We start from the raw sequence: 15326 nt of genomic DNA on the forward strand, positions 1-15326 counted from the left end.
GAAGTTTAGCCTAGATGATTCCACAGTCCTTCCCAAGTCCAAGGTTATAGTCACTCAAATGCAATGTTCCTATCATGCTCATTGAGAATGAAAGGATCCTGAACTCAGACTCAGGCAAATCCCCGAATACTTTCCTTAGAGACCAAATCAATTAATGAGAGGATGACAGGTGGAAGCAGTCCTGAGTCCATGAGAAGGATGACCGGCGGGGCGTGGTAATCACCCCCGAGAGAGCACTTCTGCTTATGCCGCGCCCGTCCTGCTGAGAATCTGCGGCCGGCTGTCCGGCGCGTCTCCTTGGCTTGACAACAGTAACTGTGAGCACATTTAAGACCCTTAGTGTCCCTTAAGGATCCGCTGCTGCATCTCACATGACGCTTGCTGTTGCACATACAAATTCTAACTGTATCTTCAATAGGGTCTCATTCCCAGTTTTGAGGAAGGGATGCCTTAAAGATGCAGCAAGTGCTACACTGGCAAAGCCAAACGCACGTTAAAATGTTTCCCTGAAATGACTTTTGCGGAGTCCTGCCGGGGAACACAGCGGCTCCCCCTCATTACCTCTGTGTTTACGTTACAGAGAAACGCAACAGTGTCCACCCTGCCTCCGCAGACCTACCCATGTGCGGTTTATAGAAGCGCAGGAGAAAGAAAGTAGCAAAGCCGGAGATTGGACCCAGAGAGAAACAGGTAAACATCGTTTTCATTACTTTCCCCCCGCCCTCCCCCTAGGGAGGCGGCTGCGGTGCGGGCTCAGTGCTGGAATGAGGGGGAGCTGAGCCCAGCCGAGCCCAGGCGGCGGCTCCTCGGGTGTCACTGCTGCAGCCGCCGGCGCCGGGTCCCTAAGTCCCCGCGCCTCGCTCCCGGTGCGAGACCGCCGCGCACAGCCAGCCCCGCACAGCCGGCCCCGCACAGCCGGCCCCGCACAGCCAGCCGCGGCGCCGCCGAAGTTGCCGAGCGCAGGACTCCGGAGGCATTGGCTCGTCAACTTTTCACGTCATTCGCTGCTCGGGGCCCCCTTGTCGCCTCTCCGCGCCGCCTTTCCCACCGCCAGTGCCCAGTGCTCATGGGGCAGGGCAAGAGCAGCCTGCAGCACTGAGCCGAACCGGACTCGAGCCCGTGATGTCCGGCACCAAATCGGACGACTCACCCCCTTGTCGCAACTGGTCCTCGGAGCTGAATGCAACTCAAGAGCCCTTTCTGAGCCCCACCGACTATGACGACGAGGAATTCCTGCGGTACCTGTGGAGGGAATACCTACACCCCAAAGAATATGAGTGGGTCCTGATCGCCGGCTACATCATCGTGTTCGTGGTGGCCCTCATCGGGAACGTCCTGGGTGAGCCTGGTCCCCGGCCGCCCTCCGGGGGGCCTGCCACGTCCCCTTCGCCCCAGAGGCTGCAAAGGCTCCGCGAGCCTCCCTCCCCCTGGGATGCAAACAAAGAGGTCGCTGCTCTCCGGGTGGGGTTTTCGATTTAATAAAAGAAAAAAAGTTTTCTGATTGTAGGAAGCAGGACCGAGCCCTGGGATGGCGATTCCTTTTTTTTCCTGCGGAGAGAAGCGGGGAACCGCGTTCCCCTCGCGAGCACCTGGGTTACAAGTGCCAGCAGGGGGGCGGCGACGGGGGGCTGTCCCAGGTGGCCCCTGAGTCGGGGAAAGGGGCATCCTTTGTGCGGCAGGGGGCAGGGGGCGCTGGGGAGACGTGAAGCTGGCAGGGTGAAAGGCTGTGCCTCTGAGCAGCAAGCTGCTTGGGCTTTTGAAGTCATTGAGGGTTTGGGGGCGGGCGAGGCAGGGTGCCCTTTGGCGACGAGGTTTAAGCTCCGTCTCGGGTGGCAGTAAAAGGGCAGGGAGTGGAGACAGAGGCGAGGCTGGGGGTGCGCTCAGGCGCTGAAGCTGAATGACACAGGGACCATGCTGGGAGCAAGCAGGAGGGGCATCTGAGAAAAGTGCCAAAGACACCCCAGCCATTCATCCATTCATTCAACATTCATTCATCCGTACACGCGACCAATATCCCCCCCCCCCTCCCGCCCCCGAACATGCTTGTTGCCACGCGTTGGAAATATTTGTAACTGGTTTTGTTTTGTTTGTTTGTTTTTCTCGGAAAACGAGACCAAGCTTAATGCTAGGCTGGCTCTATTTGTCCCCGCCTAGGTTTGCATGCAAACCTCCCCACTCCCCATCTCTGCACAACTCCTGAGGACTGGGGAGTGGCTGCGATGGAGATATGGTGGCTGTGGCAGTGGGGTTTATTAGAGCAGCTGGGAGATCCACTGAAAAGAGCTTTGGGAGGGCCTTGAGGACTTAACATGAATTGTGAATGGGCCGAGCATGTACCTTGATGAATGGAGAGTGGGAGGCGGTTCATATGTAGAGGGCGGTGTGGAGGGAATCTCTGCTGAAGGGAACAGGAGGAGATGGGGGAGGCTCCGAGAAGATGCTCTTTTGGTTATTAAAAAAAAGGGGGTGGGGGAAAGAGGGGTACGGAGAGAGGCTGGGAGGCTTCGAAGTCCAAAGCAAATAATTTGTAGCTGCAATGGAGGGTGATAAGGAACTTACCAGGCTTCAGCACTAACCTCAACCTCTCCCCACGCGTGTGAGTCTGGGCAGGAGGCACTCAACATAGTCTCTCGGCAGCTCAGCAGGCAGAGCTGCCTGCAGTGAGTGGCTGCGAGGCGTTCTGGAGAAAGTTGGAAGATTGGTATTTGATAAGAGAAATAAGACCCCTGTGAGAACTTTAGTTCCCTCTTCTGTATTATTTTAGACTATTTTTCTTTCTTTCTTTTTTTTTTTTAAGGTAAACCTAAGGGAATCTTTTGGGGATGCACCTTGAAGGTGGAAATACACATGATCGGGGCCCTTTGTTACGAGGATGCCTCTGTTGATAGTAGTGCCTTTCCTGTTTTCTTCCTTCTTGGGATTCATCCTTAGGGTTACAACTGTTAAGACACATGACCACTAGTATAGCAACATTGCACTGCGTGATGCCAACACTTAATCCAGATTGAAAATCTGTTGAGTACCTAATGAGCGCCAGACCCCTTCGTATACACCCTCCCCCTCAGACCTCAGAGGAGCCCACATTTGACAGAAGGAGCAAGATTTAGAGAAATGAAGTGACTTATTAAGGAACATGATTCGGATTCAATTCCATTTTGTCTGACCTCATATCCAGAATCCTTCACTGATATTCCACACTAGAGCTAGAAAGCATATAGAGAATGGACTCCTTACTCCTGATTATCTGCAAGCCTATTAAATGTGCTTCCTATTCGATTCCGTACCTATGTTCAATTCTAATGAATTACCACAAGGGGTTAATGGCTCTGTTATTTTCTCCAACAAACACCTATCCATAGAGAAATGTTATTCCATTGCAGCAAAATTTTGACATGTTTTGCAGGAATGGTTACACATCATAACTAGTCCCCTTCTCTGATTTTATTTCAGACTTAATCTCTGATAAAATTTGCTCCTCTATGCTGTTATTTCATTTTGGCTCTGCATGGACCTAGGATGCTTAATCTTTATATCCTAATTGAATAGTTTAGGGGTGCCTGCTTGAGAGCCTGGCAGTGTCTTAATCTCAAGAAGGAAACACCTCTACAGTAAGGCAACTCATTTCCTTACCTAAAGGAAGGGGGCACTGTCCATAGATTCAAGTGCTGAAATGGCCAATTCCATTTAGCTTAAAAAAGAAAGCTTCACTCAAAGCACTCTGCTTTCAAGATACTGACAGCTATTTTGTTTCACACTGAATGACACTGAAATCCTCTCTGGCTGAACTGAAACTCATTTTTACTGACATATTCTGAAAGTTGATGAGGTTAAGTTTGACATTTAAACAAATGAGCAGTGTCATTACTCACAGACAACTTCCTGCTCTTTGATGTCACTGTCAAATTTGCAAAACAGATTAGATTGAGAATTGCTTTTTGCCCCTCTGGTATAAGTAATTTTATGCCGAGAATGGCAGGACAAAAAAAAAACAAAAAAAAAAACACATTATTCTGCAGGATAAAGAGGCAACATTAGGTTTGAAGGTGAAATACCACAGCGTAGGTAGCAGATGTAATCGCTGACCCTTCAGGCCCAGTCACCATTTTCACTTGCATGAAACTGACTACTTGGAAAATCTCAACCCTGTTGAACTTACAAATATAATGTACCGGTTGGAAATCATTTCTGCCACAGTGTCCTTCTGTAAAGTGATGTAACAGAATGACAAATTCTTGGTCATCCAACATTATTTTCCTTACTCCACAGTTCCTCTCTTTCATTATATGCACTTTCCACTATCAGGTGATTTTTTTCCAGAGATGGAAAGCAGTTTCCTGGAAAAAATGTGACAAAATTCATTAAAATAAGGCAAATATTACTCTACATGGAATTTCATAAGTATATGCATTCTAATAAAAGTCACACTCATATTTAATTATAGAATTTAAGTCCTAAGGGGAAAGGCAAGACAGGGTTCTTTTTGGAAGCAGTGTTTTTCCAGTATCTTTAAAATGTTGCCCCATAAAACCTATTTCTATGTGTATCTTCTATGGTAGCCAAGTAGATACATCCAATTATTTGACCAGTACATTTTGAGCAATATTAAGTTTTTAAAATTAATGTGTTTGGGGAGAGAGGGCTCTTGGGGACACTCAAATGAAAATATTTGATGTAATTCCTACTTCTTTTTTGAGTTGAAACTGGATGGAGAGATCGGTTCTAGTCAGTCCAAACATTAAACGTTTGGAGGAAGTGGGCAATTCTCTGCCTCTATTCTGCAATTAAAGATACCTTAATTTTTACCCGAAATGCTTCTGTTTTTCCTGTTGTTGTTTCCACATGAAAATTAAGAACATTCAACAAATGACCTGAGTCCAGCTGTGTTTCTTGCTTCTTGTGTGGCCATTAGCATGTTATTAAACTCTCCAAGTCTGGCTTTTCCAGTTGAAAAGTAAGAGTGATAATGCCTACCTTGTAGAAATATGATGAAGATATAATATAAAAATATCATATGTATAGATATAGAGAGAGGAGTATACACACACATACATATGTCTGTGTGTATGTGTCTGCACAGTAGGTGTGCATGTATATATACCATATGTAGGGTGGGGCGAGAGTAGGTCTACCGTTGCTCATGTGGAAAATAATATAATAGTAAATAATAATACAAGAATAAACTCTGTGTTTTGTGTGCTTACAACTGTAAACCCTACTTTTGCCTCACCGTGTACGTATGTATGTATGTGTGTGTATATAGATATATATATATTTTTGTTGTTGTTGTTGTTGTTCCTCAACACAAAGTAAACACTAAATGTCAGTGTCTATCCCTTCGTTCCCACTGTTGAAGCTTCCCCCCAGTGTGGTTTGCAGCCGTCTTCTGCCTCCACGGCCAGTCTGTGGTCCTGCAGCTCTTTACGGCCTCTGCTCTAGCTTTTTTCTGAATTGAGCACTTTACTAAAAGGTATTCGTAAAATGGATCTAGGTTTTTTCTCAATTGAGCATTTTGCTAACAGCTATTAGTAAAATAGACTTGGCACATGTTACTCTCATTTTCCATTCCAGCCCCCCCCCCACAGGTGCTTAGTGCCTTTATACTGAGTAATTGGCAGTGCCTTCCCACCCCTCTGGGAAAGTCCTTCCTACCAGATAAGTGTTTCTGTCGCTTATACGGGTTCAGTTTGCCCGCACTGGGTCCCATTCACAGAGCCTTTGAATTGCTAGCTGGTTGGTCTCTCACTGTTAATGTCTTAGATAGAACCCCCCCCACACAGACACACACACTCGGGTAATAATATGCTCATTTCACTGCGTTAAAGCACACTGCCCACCAAGGGTTTACCCAGTAAGAGTTAAGCTAAGCTGGGTAGGTGGGAAGGGAGGAGTATCTGTAACAGGGTTGCTCCGTACAGAGCGAGTCTGATGTCCCAGAGGTGGAAATGGCAGAGTTAGAAGTTCTCAGTGCTCCTAAGCCTGAGGGACATTCCTTGCTGCTGCTTCTAATGCCCAGCTGAGCTCTGTGGGCGTGTCAGCCCAGCCTTTCCTGCCCAGGAAGCGGGAGAGGTTAGGCACAATACATCATTTATCTCCCCCACGACTCCGAAGGAGTCAGGAGTAGTGACTGCTAAAGGTCATTTTAACATGCTCAGTAAGCTTGAGGCCTGTGCGTTTTTAGTTACAGAATGTGAAACATGCTTATTTGAATAAGAATGAAAGTGGTGCCTCTACGTTTTTACTAAAATTATAACCACTTAGTTTTACTGTGTAAAATAATTCATGGTTTTGACTTGAATAAAATCTCGGTGATAATTTTTTCAATGTCTGTCTCATAGATAACAGCAACGTTTATCACGAGCAGACACTAATGGAATAACACGTGCTACTGATAATTTGAACATAATGGAGTCTTCCTATGTTTGAAAAAAAATGTATGAGTAAAGTGAAATATCAAAATAATACCAGCACCCAGCCAGCCGTGGCTCAGCAGTTGAGCATCGACCTAGGATCCAGGCGATCGGGGTTCGATTCCTGGTCAGGGCACATGCCCGGGTTGGGGGCTACAGCCGATCAGTGACTCTCTCATCATTGATATTTCTATCTCTCTCTCTCCCTCTCCTTTCCTCTCTCTGAAATCAATAAAAATGTGTAAATAATAATAATAATAATAATAATAATAATAATAATAATATAATACCAGTTAGCAAAAGACGCCCAATCGGACACACAAATGCAGTATTCCGGTTTTATATTGTTCTTCATTTTATTAGAGCATGCATATGCATTTTATATATTTATATGATTTTAATTATTTCACATTTTAGAATATATTTCCAAATCCTAATGTACTACAGTTATTTTAGCATTCCAAAGTCCCTGAATTCTCACTCAGCTCCTTAAATTTCAGGAGTATCACCACTGGCATTATTTCAGTGATGAAGGATCTTTCCACCTTTCTTCTTATAGCATTCTGACATATCCCACACCGAGTAATGTTGGCCCCAGTAAGGAATGGCTCACTAGTAGGTTCCAGTCAATGTCATGTGATGAAGGAAGCTGAGGGTGTTCATTTCCAGCTCCTTTTCTAACTGCAAAGGAAAATAAAGAATATTTATTGAGTACTATATGCCATGCTCTACAAAGTATGTATTGCATTGACACCTCATAACAAGCTTTTACCGAGGAAATTACTAGCATTTTTTATAAATGAGAAAAGGGGAATTCAAAAAGCTATTTTAACTAGTTTCAAAGTTTCATCATACAGTAAGTACAGTAAGTTGCAGCACTAGGTTTCAAATACGAATTTATCGGGTTCCATGGCCGACTTGTGTTCCATTATTTCATCCTGTCTCTCTCCTTTGCTTCTAATTCCGATTAAGAAACACAGAAGAAAGGAAAGTGGAAACGATACTGAGGCGTGCCCTCTGGACAGTTTACAGAGCTGTCCTGGCATGTTGCCGTGGCATTTCTCTGACAGACTATAGCTGTGAGCTCATCTGATAAGCTAATCAAGGTCAGGCTACAGTCACTTCACAAGAGAAAATTTCAAGGTAAAATAGGTGCTGCCAAAAATGCTTTTGCCTGGTCAAGGGGGTGACTCATTGGATAGATGTTAGATAATTGTGGCTAAGGATTGTTTTGTTATTGGAGGTGCCCTGTTTAGACATAATTGAAGAGTATCTATTATTCAAGATCTCACATGATCTAAAGATCTAGTTTTCTTTTTGAGTTTTCAAAACTACAAATGCATTTTATTTTTCTTCCTATGATATAATTAATGTTAACTTTTAAGAAATTATAAGCTTCTTTTGATTTGACTAAATCAATCTTTATATCACACAATATTGTTCCTAGCGTATAATGGTGTTACATATCTCCAGAGTCACTACCCATCACACCAGATATGAAATGACCTTTAGACACTGACAATAGAACATTTTGAGATGCTGCTACATGAGATACATGACATATCTGACCAGTATTTTAATAGATGACTTATAGGAATGAATTTGTTTATTTCACCTTTGTTTTCAATGAGAGATGAACTCTTAACCAAATAAATGGATTTTATATATATTTAAAATAGTGTTAAGTTTCTTGCCAGCAAAACTTTCCCAATAAACAAAAAACAACCTGTTCAGAATAAGTACGCACTGTATTCTTTAAAATATTTTGGGATTATTAACATTGAGTCTTTTTCAGTAATTTGCTTTCAATATCAAAAACATGTGAACAATTTTTACTATCTATACAATATTTTACCCTTCAGAAGACATTGTTACGTATATTGTCTCATTTACTCTTTGTAACACTTGTATCAGGTAGGTCTTATTTAGTAGAAAAAACTTTCAAGTACTCAAAGTGATTTAAAATCACCTTAAAATAAAAGTTTGAGGACATGGAAATATCACGGGATTGTGTGTGAGCCCGGGAAAAGTTTGCCAGGTTTCTGTATTAGAAGAGGCCAAGACAAGGGAAGCTAACTACTTTGGTCTGGCCTTCAGCTGTGATGCCTTTGATACCTGATTTTGGCAACATTCTTTATTCAGATACACATTAACCAATTCCACACACTTGGCAAAAAAGAAAATAAAAGAGAGTTTCTATGTTTTAATGTATAAAACAAGAAGTCACTTGCCCAGCTGGTGTGGCTCAGTGGTTGAACGTCAACCCATGAGCCAGGAGATCATGGTTCGATTCCCCGTCAGGGAACATGCTCAGGTTGTGGGCTTGATGCAGGAGGCAGCCGATCGACGACTCTCTCTCACTGATGTTTCTCTCTCTCTCTCTGTCTCTCCTCTCTTTCTCCCTCTGAAATCAATAAAAGCTTTAAAAAAAAAAAAAAAAGTCACTCTCACAAGTTCTAGAATACTTGAAGTCCTTTCAGTCATCGCAGCCTCCTTCTGTAGGCATATCTTTATAAGAGCTTTATTAGTTTGAATAGTCTGTACCATACTAGCAAATAGACCCTGAATTCTCATTGGCTTAGCATCACAAAAGTGTATTTCTTGCTTATTTAATATCTCATGCGGGTCGGAGAGCCTGCTCCATCCAATAACTCATGGTCCAGGTGTCCTCCACGCTTTACATCCCACCTTGCAGGTGGCCTTCATGGTGACCAGCCTCAAGGTGGCTCCCAATGTTCCTCCATTTTCTGGTCATCACACCCTTGTGTAATTCCTTTCCACAGTGTGCCAGGATTGGTCTGGGTGACTGACACCATATAGCAGGAGTGATCGTATGTCACTTTCAAGGTTACATTATAAATGATCACAGCTTCTATCTTGAGTCCCCACTCTCTCTCTCTCTTGCTCTTGGATTTCTTGCTCTAGAGAAAGTAAGATGCGTCCTTGTGAGCAACCCTTGTGGTAAGAAATTGAAATATCCACCCCACAGCCGTAGAGGAAATATGGCCTTCTAACAACCCAACGTATGATCTTGAAAGCAAACCCTTCAGCCAGATTGAGTCTTACGGTAACTGCAGTTGCAACTTGACTGAAACTTAATAACAGGCCCTGAGATAGAACAAGCTGGCTAAGTTTCTCACAGATTCCTGACCCTTTAGAAGCTGTAAGATAATACATTTGTTGTTTTAATTTTTTTGAATTTGGGGATGTGTTTATACAGTCTCTTAAGTTGTCATGGTAGGAGAAATGCCAACCAGAAAGAAATATACTGGCATTTAACTACCTTTGCCCAAAAGCTACACATGTTCATTATACCCATGATTATTTGGCTAAAACCAATCACATTGTATCACCCTAACTGCAAGAGCGGCTGAAACGTGTAAAGGAGCCCTGTATCTGTCGTAGGAACCACACAGCAGTTAAAAATTTTTTCGACTTGCATAGACTCAGAACAAGAGAACTTAGAGGAATCGTGTACTTAATGGCATAAGGCTAAGAGAAGCTGATAGGTATATCCTCTACATTTTGAATCTCTATCGATAAAAGTAACTTATAATATTGGGATACTTTGCTAAGTTGATTGCTGTGCTAAGAATCTGGGGTACAAAGATAATAGAAACCAAGGAACCTACACTCTCGTTGGAGAGACAAACATATTCATACATTATTTCAATATAATGTGGCAAGTGCTCGGACAGATGGTTATAGGGTGCAGATGGTTATAGGATGCAGATGGTTATAGGGTGCAGGTGGTTATAGGGTGCAGGTGGTTATAGGATGCAGATGGTTATAGGGTGCAGGTGGTTATAGGATGCAGATGGTTATAGGGTGCAGATGGTTATAGGGTGCAGATGGTTATAGGGTGCAGGTCGTTATAGGATGCAGGGCACTTCCTTCCAATTGGCCGATTAGGGAAAGATCCAGGAGAGGCTGACACCTACATTGAGTTCTAATGCATAAATTCAAGTTACACAGGTAAAGAAAATTGGGTAAGGATGTTCTAAGCCGAGGAAACAACATAAGCAAAGTCAAAGATGCGTGAAATAACACAGGCCACAAAGGGAGTGCTGAGCAGCTGGGTGAGTGGAGTGCAGCTGCAGGAGAGGAGCGTCTCAGACGGCCCGGGCCCGGCCGTGTGCACCGTCCCGGAGGCCGCGGCCGGCCTTGGCCGTGCAGTTTCAAGGGGGCCTGCAGAGGTTTTAAGGAGAGCGCTGCCACCGGTTTGCATTTCCGTGAGAGCACTCTGGGGGTAACGTAAAGAATCAATCCCCAATGAGGGACACTCGTGAGGGTTTACACTGGAGCTTGAGTCCTGTGTGGGCTCATTAAATCAAGCCTCCTTCAAGGAAAATGAGTCAGTAATAAAAGACAATCGAAATTCTCGGAATCATTACTTCGATGAGGTTCCCTACATGCTGTATAAGGAAGGAAAGGAGGAAAGAAGGAAGTGAGAAAATGAAGAGAAAAATTAAAATGAAGGGGAAAGGAAGGAGACTGAAATATAGGAAAAACGTTTGCCATTTTTGTCTTGCCCAATATTTAAATTTTAGAAGAAATTTCTGTTTAATTTTTCATGTTATTTTCCTGAAAAATGTATGCATGAATCTTACATGTCTTGGCTTTATTAATATTTCCAATACTCTATACAGATTTTACTAAAATCATTTTTATAATAACTTATTTGGGGGGGTTTCAGAAAGCTACTATACTCCTAGCCACCCATCATTTTGGCCTTTAGACCATTTTTTAACCTCACACTGAGATGCAAAAGATGAAGAATTCGAGATATTTAATAAATTTTTTTATATGTTCCAATGAAGTCGCCAATTCTTCCTCCAACTTACTTGCAATTTTCTAAAGATTCTCATTTGAAAATTTATTCTAAATGTCATTTTTATCATTCAAATAATCATTGGAGATATCACATTGACCCCAGGTCATCCTTAAGGGAATTACAGGGAACATTTCTCTGCAAGTTGACATGGTAACACTTCAAAATTTCTAAAACTGTGGTTAGCTTAAAAACTTTATACAATGGAGTATAGAGATATTGTATTATAAAGTTAAACACCTGAAATTTACATAATGTTATTAACCAGTGTTACAGCCAATAAATTTATCTTTAAAAATTAAAAAAATATATATAGAAAGTTCTAAAACTGGAAATATATAAATACATATTTTTTTAGAAAAACTTTTATTTGCTATTTCTAGTTCACAATGGGAGTACAATGGGGATTAAATATTATAATATTCTTACCTAGATTTTCAGTGAGTTTTTCTTTCTACTGAGTGACTTTACAGTGAATTTATAAAGGACACAGCTGATAACCATGTGGGGCCTTGTTGTTATCACTCTATTGCTAGAAATAGGTTTAGAAATGCACTATCTATAATAATTCATTTCATCAATTCATAATGAATTTGATGAGTCATTGGCTTTGGTAAAGAACTGTATTGCTTACAAATATCATTTTGAAGCCAATGTGTCTTTCTTGAAATGTACAGATTGTGCTAGTCTTTCTGGATAGAAGTGAGAAGGTGTGGTTAACTGCTTATGGGGCCATTTTCTCACTGGGTGAAACTGAGTCAAATTTTCCTGATGATAAAATAGCTTAGAACTTAACCTCTCCAAGTAAGATACTTAATATAAAAGTTCCCCAGTTTTAGAAAGCTTTAAGAAAATACATTAACAAATCTCACTAGCTGGTGCAGGAAAGGACTTCATAATTATTGGGACAGTTACATGCTTAGGCTTGATTTACATTTAGACACAGGAAGCCTAGAAAGACCTTGTTCTTTAGAGTCATCAGAGATGGTGATGGTGACTCATAGATTCCTGAAATTCAGGAACCCTGGTTTATAGATTTATGTGTCTTATTTTCCCCAGGCATAATGAACTTTGCAACTAATCACTGAAAGGAAGCCAAACTATCTCAGAGGAAAATGGGAAGAACTTAAAAACTCATAAACACCAACATGTGCGTGTGTGCGCACACACACACACACACATGTTGGGGATTGCATTATATGGCTTATAGGATTTTCATATACTCTAGTTTTATCATGCAGAAGTAAGAAGCTATCTTTGGAACTTTAAATATGCCAAAACTGATTATAAGGCCTTGACTTTCCCAAAGTCAAAAGATATTTTCAACTATCCCTTGAGTAAAAGAGCTAGCTTTTAGGGAAGCAAAAAAGATTAATACACTAGAGATGAGTAAGTCCTTGAATTAACATTCCCATAAGAAGGAACACCTCTTGATCTCTTGGTCATTGTACAATAAGTTAATTCCCTTAAAAGATTCAATGTTGTCCTGCTTTAGAGCCTTCACAATTTCTAATCCCCTCTGACCCTCTCATGGCTGGCTCCTTCTCAGTTCACGGGTTACATCTTCAGACAAGGCCTCTATGAAGGCCCAGTCTGAATCATCAACCCCTCATGTACTATAATACCATCCCACTTTATATTTGTCATAGAACTTATTACTATTTGAAATTATACTCTTGGTTTATTTGTTATTTTTTCTATGTCTCCCTTAAGAATCATGTAAATTCTATGAGGATAGATCTTTTATTTTTCTTTTGGGCAGGTGCATCCTCAGTGTCTAGAAGAGTGCTAGGCATGCAGCAAAAGTTAGCTATCAAATGAATTAAAGTAGTCAACTTCCACCAGGAGAAATACTTTAGTTATAAGTATATGCGTTTTTTTTTAAAAAGGCATTGTGGGCTTTAAATTTCTTCGACATAAAAAATTAAAATAAAATCTCAGTAATTTGAATTATGTTTGTGATAATTTATGTCACTATCTTAAGGAACACCACACCTCAAAATGAATATTATATAATGACTAAAGTAATGATTTGGGAGAAAATTTGCAAATCTCTCCCCAGCACTGAAATCCCCTTGACATTAACATGAAACTATTTGGCTCTTGTCATGAAAAACAAGTGGGGTTTACAAACTGCAGGGTTTTTTCCCCCCTCAAGGAAGTTATACCAAGATCCTTCCAAATAACATGATGTATTTCTGCAATAACTGAGGAGAGCATGTAAGGTACAAAATTCTTACTTAAGCTCTCTTTGCTCTTTGTTTCAAAGTAATTCTTAGTTGTTTCTTTTATGTTTTTATGAAAGTCTAAGGAAACATTTGTGTCCTAGATGCGGTATAGAGCTGAGACAGAATGTTACCAGGACTCCACACTTTCTGTATTAAAAAGGGCCAAACATATCCTCCTCTGAGCCCCGGGTGTTTCAGGAATGCCCACAGAGCCTCGGTGTTAGGAATCCTTTGTCATTCTGCCCATTGCCAGTGACAGGACAATTCTGGTCATAAGTACACTAGATGGTGTAGACAATTGAAAAAAATCATGCTTTCAGATGGAGCACAAGAGCAGTGTTAGTAATAGCTAAATAGTTCTAGACACTTCATTTAATGGGAAATCAGAAAAAAATAAACCATTTCAACTTGCTCTGGACCTCAGTTTTCTGAAATATTCATCAAATTATAAATTTTTAAAAAGTATCTGTGTTGCCCGGAGAAGAAAGGCATTGCTAATTGTAAGACACTTGACTAATTATACCAATTTTATCAATATTTCTCATTATTGTGAATCAAGTAAATTACAGTAGAATTTACACATTAAGCTTTTTGGAGGTGTTTTATTGCCTTAATTACATAACTCTTCAACGTTTGAGTTAAACATGGTGTGATTGTGCTGTTAGTCACTCTTTTTCCCAGGTAGTGAGTGACATTTAATATCAGAGAGCTGCTGTTGCATTGTTTGAATAACTTCCTGTATTAGCATGTTGCTTTCCCATTTCTGAACACTAAATATCGCATTCGGTTCTCCATTTCCATTTCTTCTTGGATAGTAAAACTAAGCTAGTGTGCATCATAAAAATATAATGTGTGCAATTAAAGGAAAACAGATTTTTCATGAACATTCTTTTATAAACTCAACTGACAGGGTCTGGAATTTCAGGGACTAGTCACCGCTGCCCCGGTGATCTGCAGCTCATCGTAGCTACCTGGCCACAGAGCAGGGAAGAGGGGCAGCCGCAAAAGTCAAGCCTGGCACAAATTCTTTTCTCCTGCTAAACAGGAGACTTCTGAGTGCCCAGTCACAATCAGCAACAATGGCAGTCTCTACGGTGGTCGGTTTGAAGTCATGAAAATAGATCTTTATCATCCAAATGTAGATAAAGGCAACATAGAGAAGCAAAGGATTGAGTCCAACTGTAGCAGCAAACTGTGCACACAAAAAATAAAGCAACAGAACCAACACACAGGTTTTCTAGGGCTTATTTAATTTGGAGCTATTTCCTTTTCTTATTTCATTCAGCAAATATTTCTTGAACACCCACAACGTGTAATCTGTTCTATTACATTCTGTGGAGGAAACACAGAAGTGAGTGAGGCATGGTGCTCACCTACAAGAATTTCTAATCTTGTGGGAGAGACTAACATGTGGACAGTAGACTACAGGATGAGGGTTACTGAAGGGCCATACATGCTAAGTGTTGGGACATGGAAACATAAAAGTTGGATCAGACTTGGGGTAGAAAGTACTCCTTTGCTTAGGAGGTAGCATTTGAGGTATTGTTGGCACATAAGTATAATTTTGAAAAGTTCCAAAGGATGAAAAGACATTACACCTAAGTTGATGAAGCAGCCAGAGTAAATTTATGATTGCTTGCAGATATATAAATAACTGTGCTGAAAATACCACTCAGGAAATTCCAGTAAAACTCAGGCTTTCATGAACTTTTCTGGGTAATATCATGTAAAAGAGACCTCAAGTAATCTTCTCTGATGCTTTGTATTGCTTTTATGGCCTTCTTTATTTTGTGGGTATCTGCCACACAGATACCTGCTACGTTATATCATGGTAGATTCATTGTAAAAAGTTTAAAATCC

General features: G+C 41.4%; 1 protein-coding gene across 1 annotated transcript in view; it reads left to right on the forward strand.

Annotated features, from left to right (window-relative positions):
- The first annotated feature begins 1107 nt into the window (after positions 1-1107).
- Positions 1108-15326, forward strand: part of HCRTR2 (hypocretin receptor 2) — an 87504-nt gene continuing 73285 nt past the window's right edge. The window contains exon 1 of the mRNA XM_016198057.2: positions 1108-1339. Within this exon, the coding sequence (XP_016053543.1) occupies positions 1123-1339 (217 nt within the window). The 5' untranslated portion in view covers positions 1108-1122. The remainder of the gene's footprint in view (positions 1340-15326) is intronic.

Source organism: Miniopterus natalensis, chromosome 5 (genome assembly GCF_054644295.1).
Source record: "Miniopterus natalensis isolate mMinNat1 chromosome 5, mMinNat1.hap1, whole genome shotgun sequence".
Taxonomy (NCBI): domain Eukaryota; kingdom Metazoa; phylum Chordata; class Mammalia; order Chiroptera; family Miniopteridae; genus Miniopterus; species Miniopterus natalensis.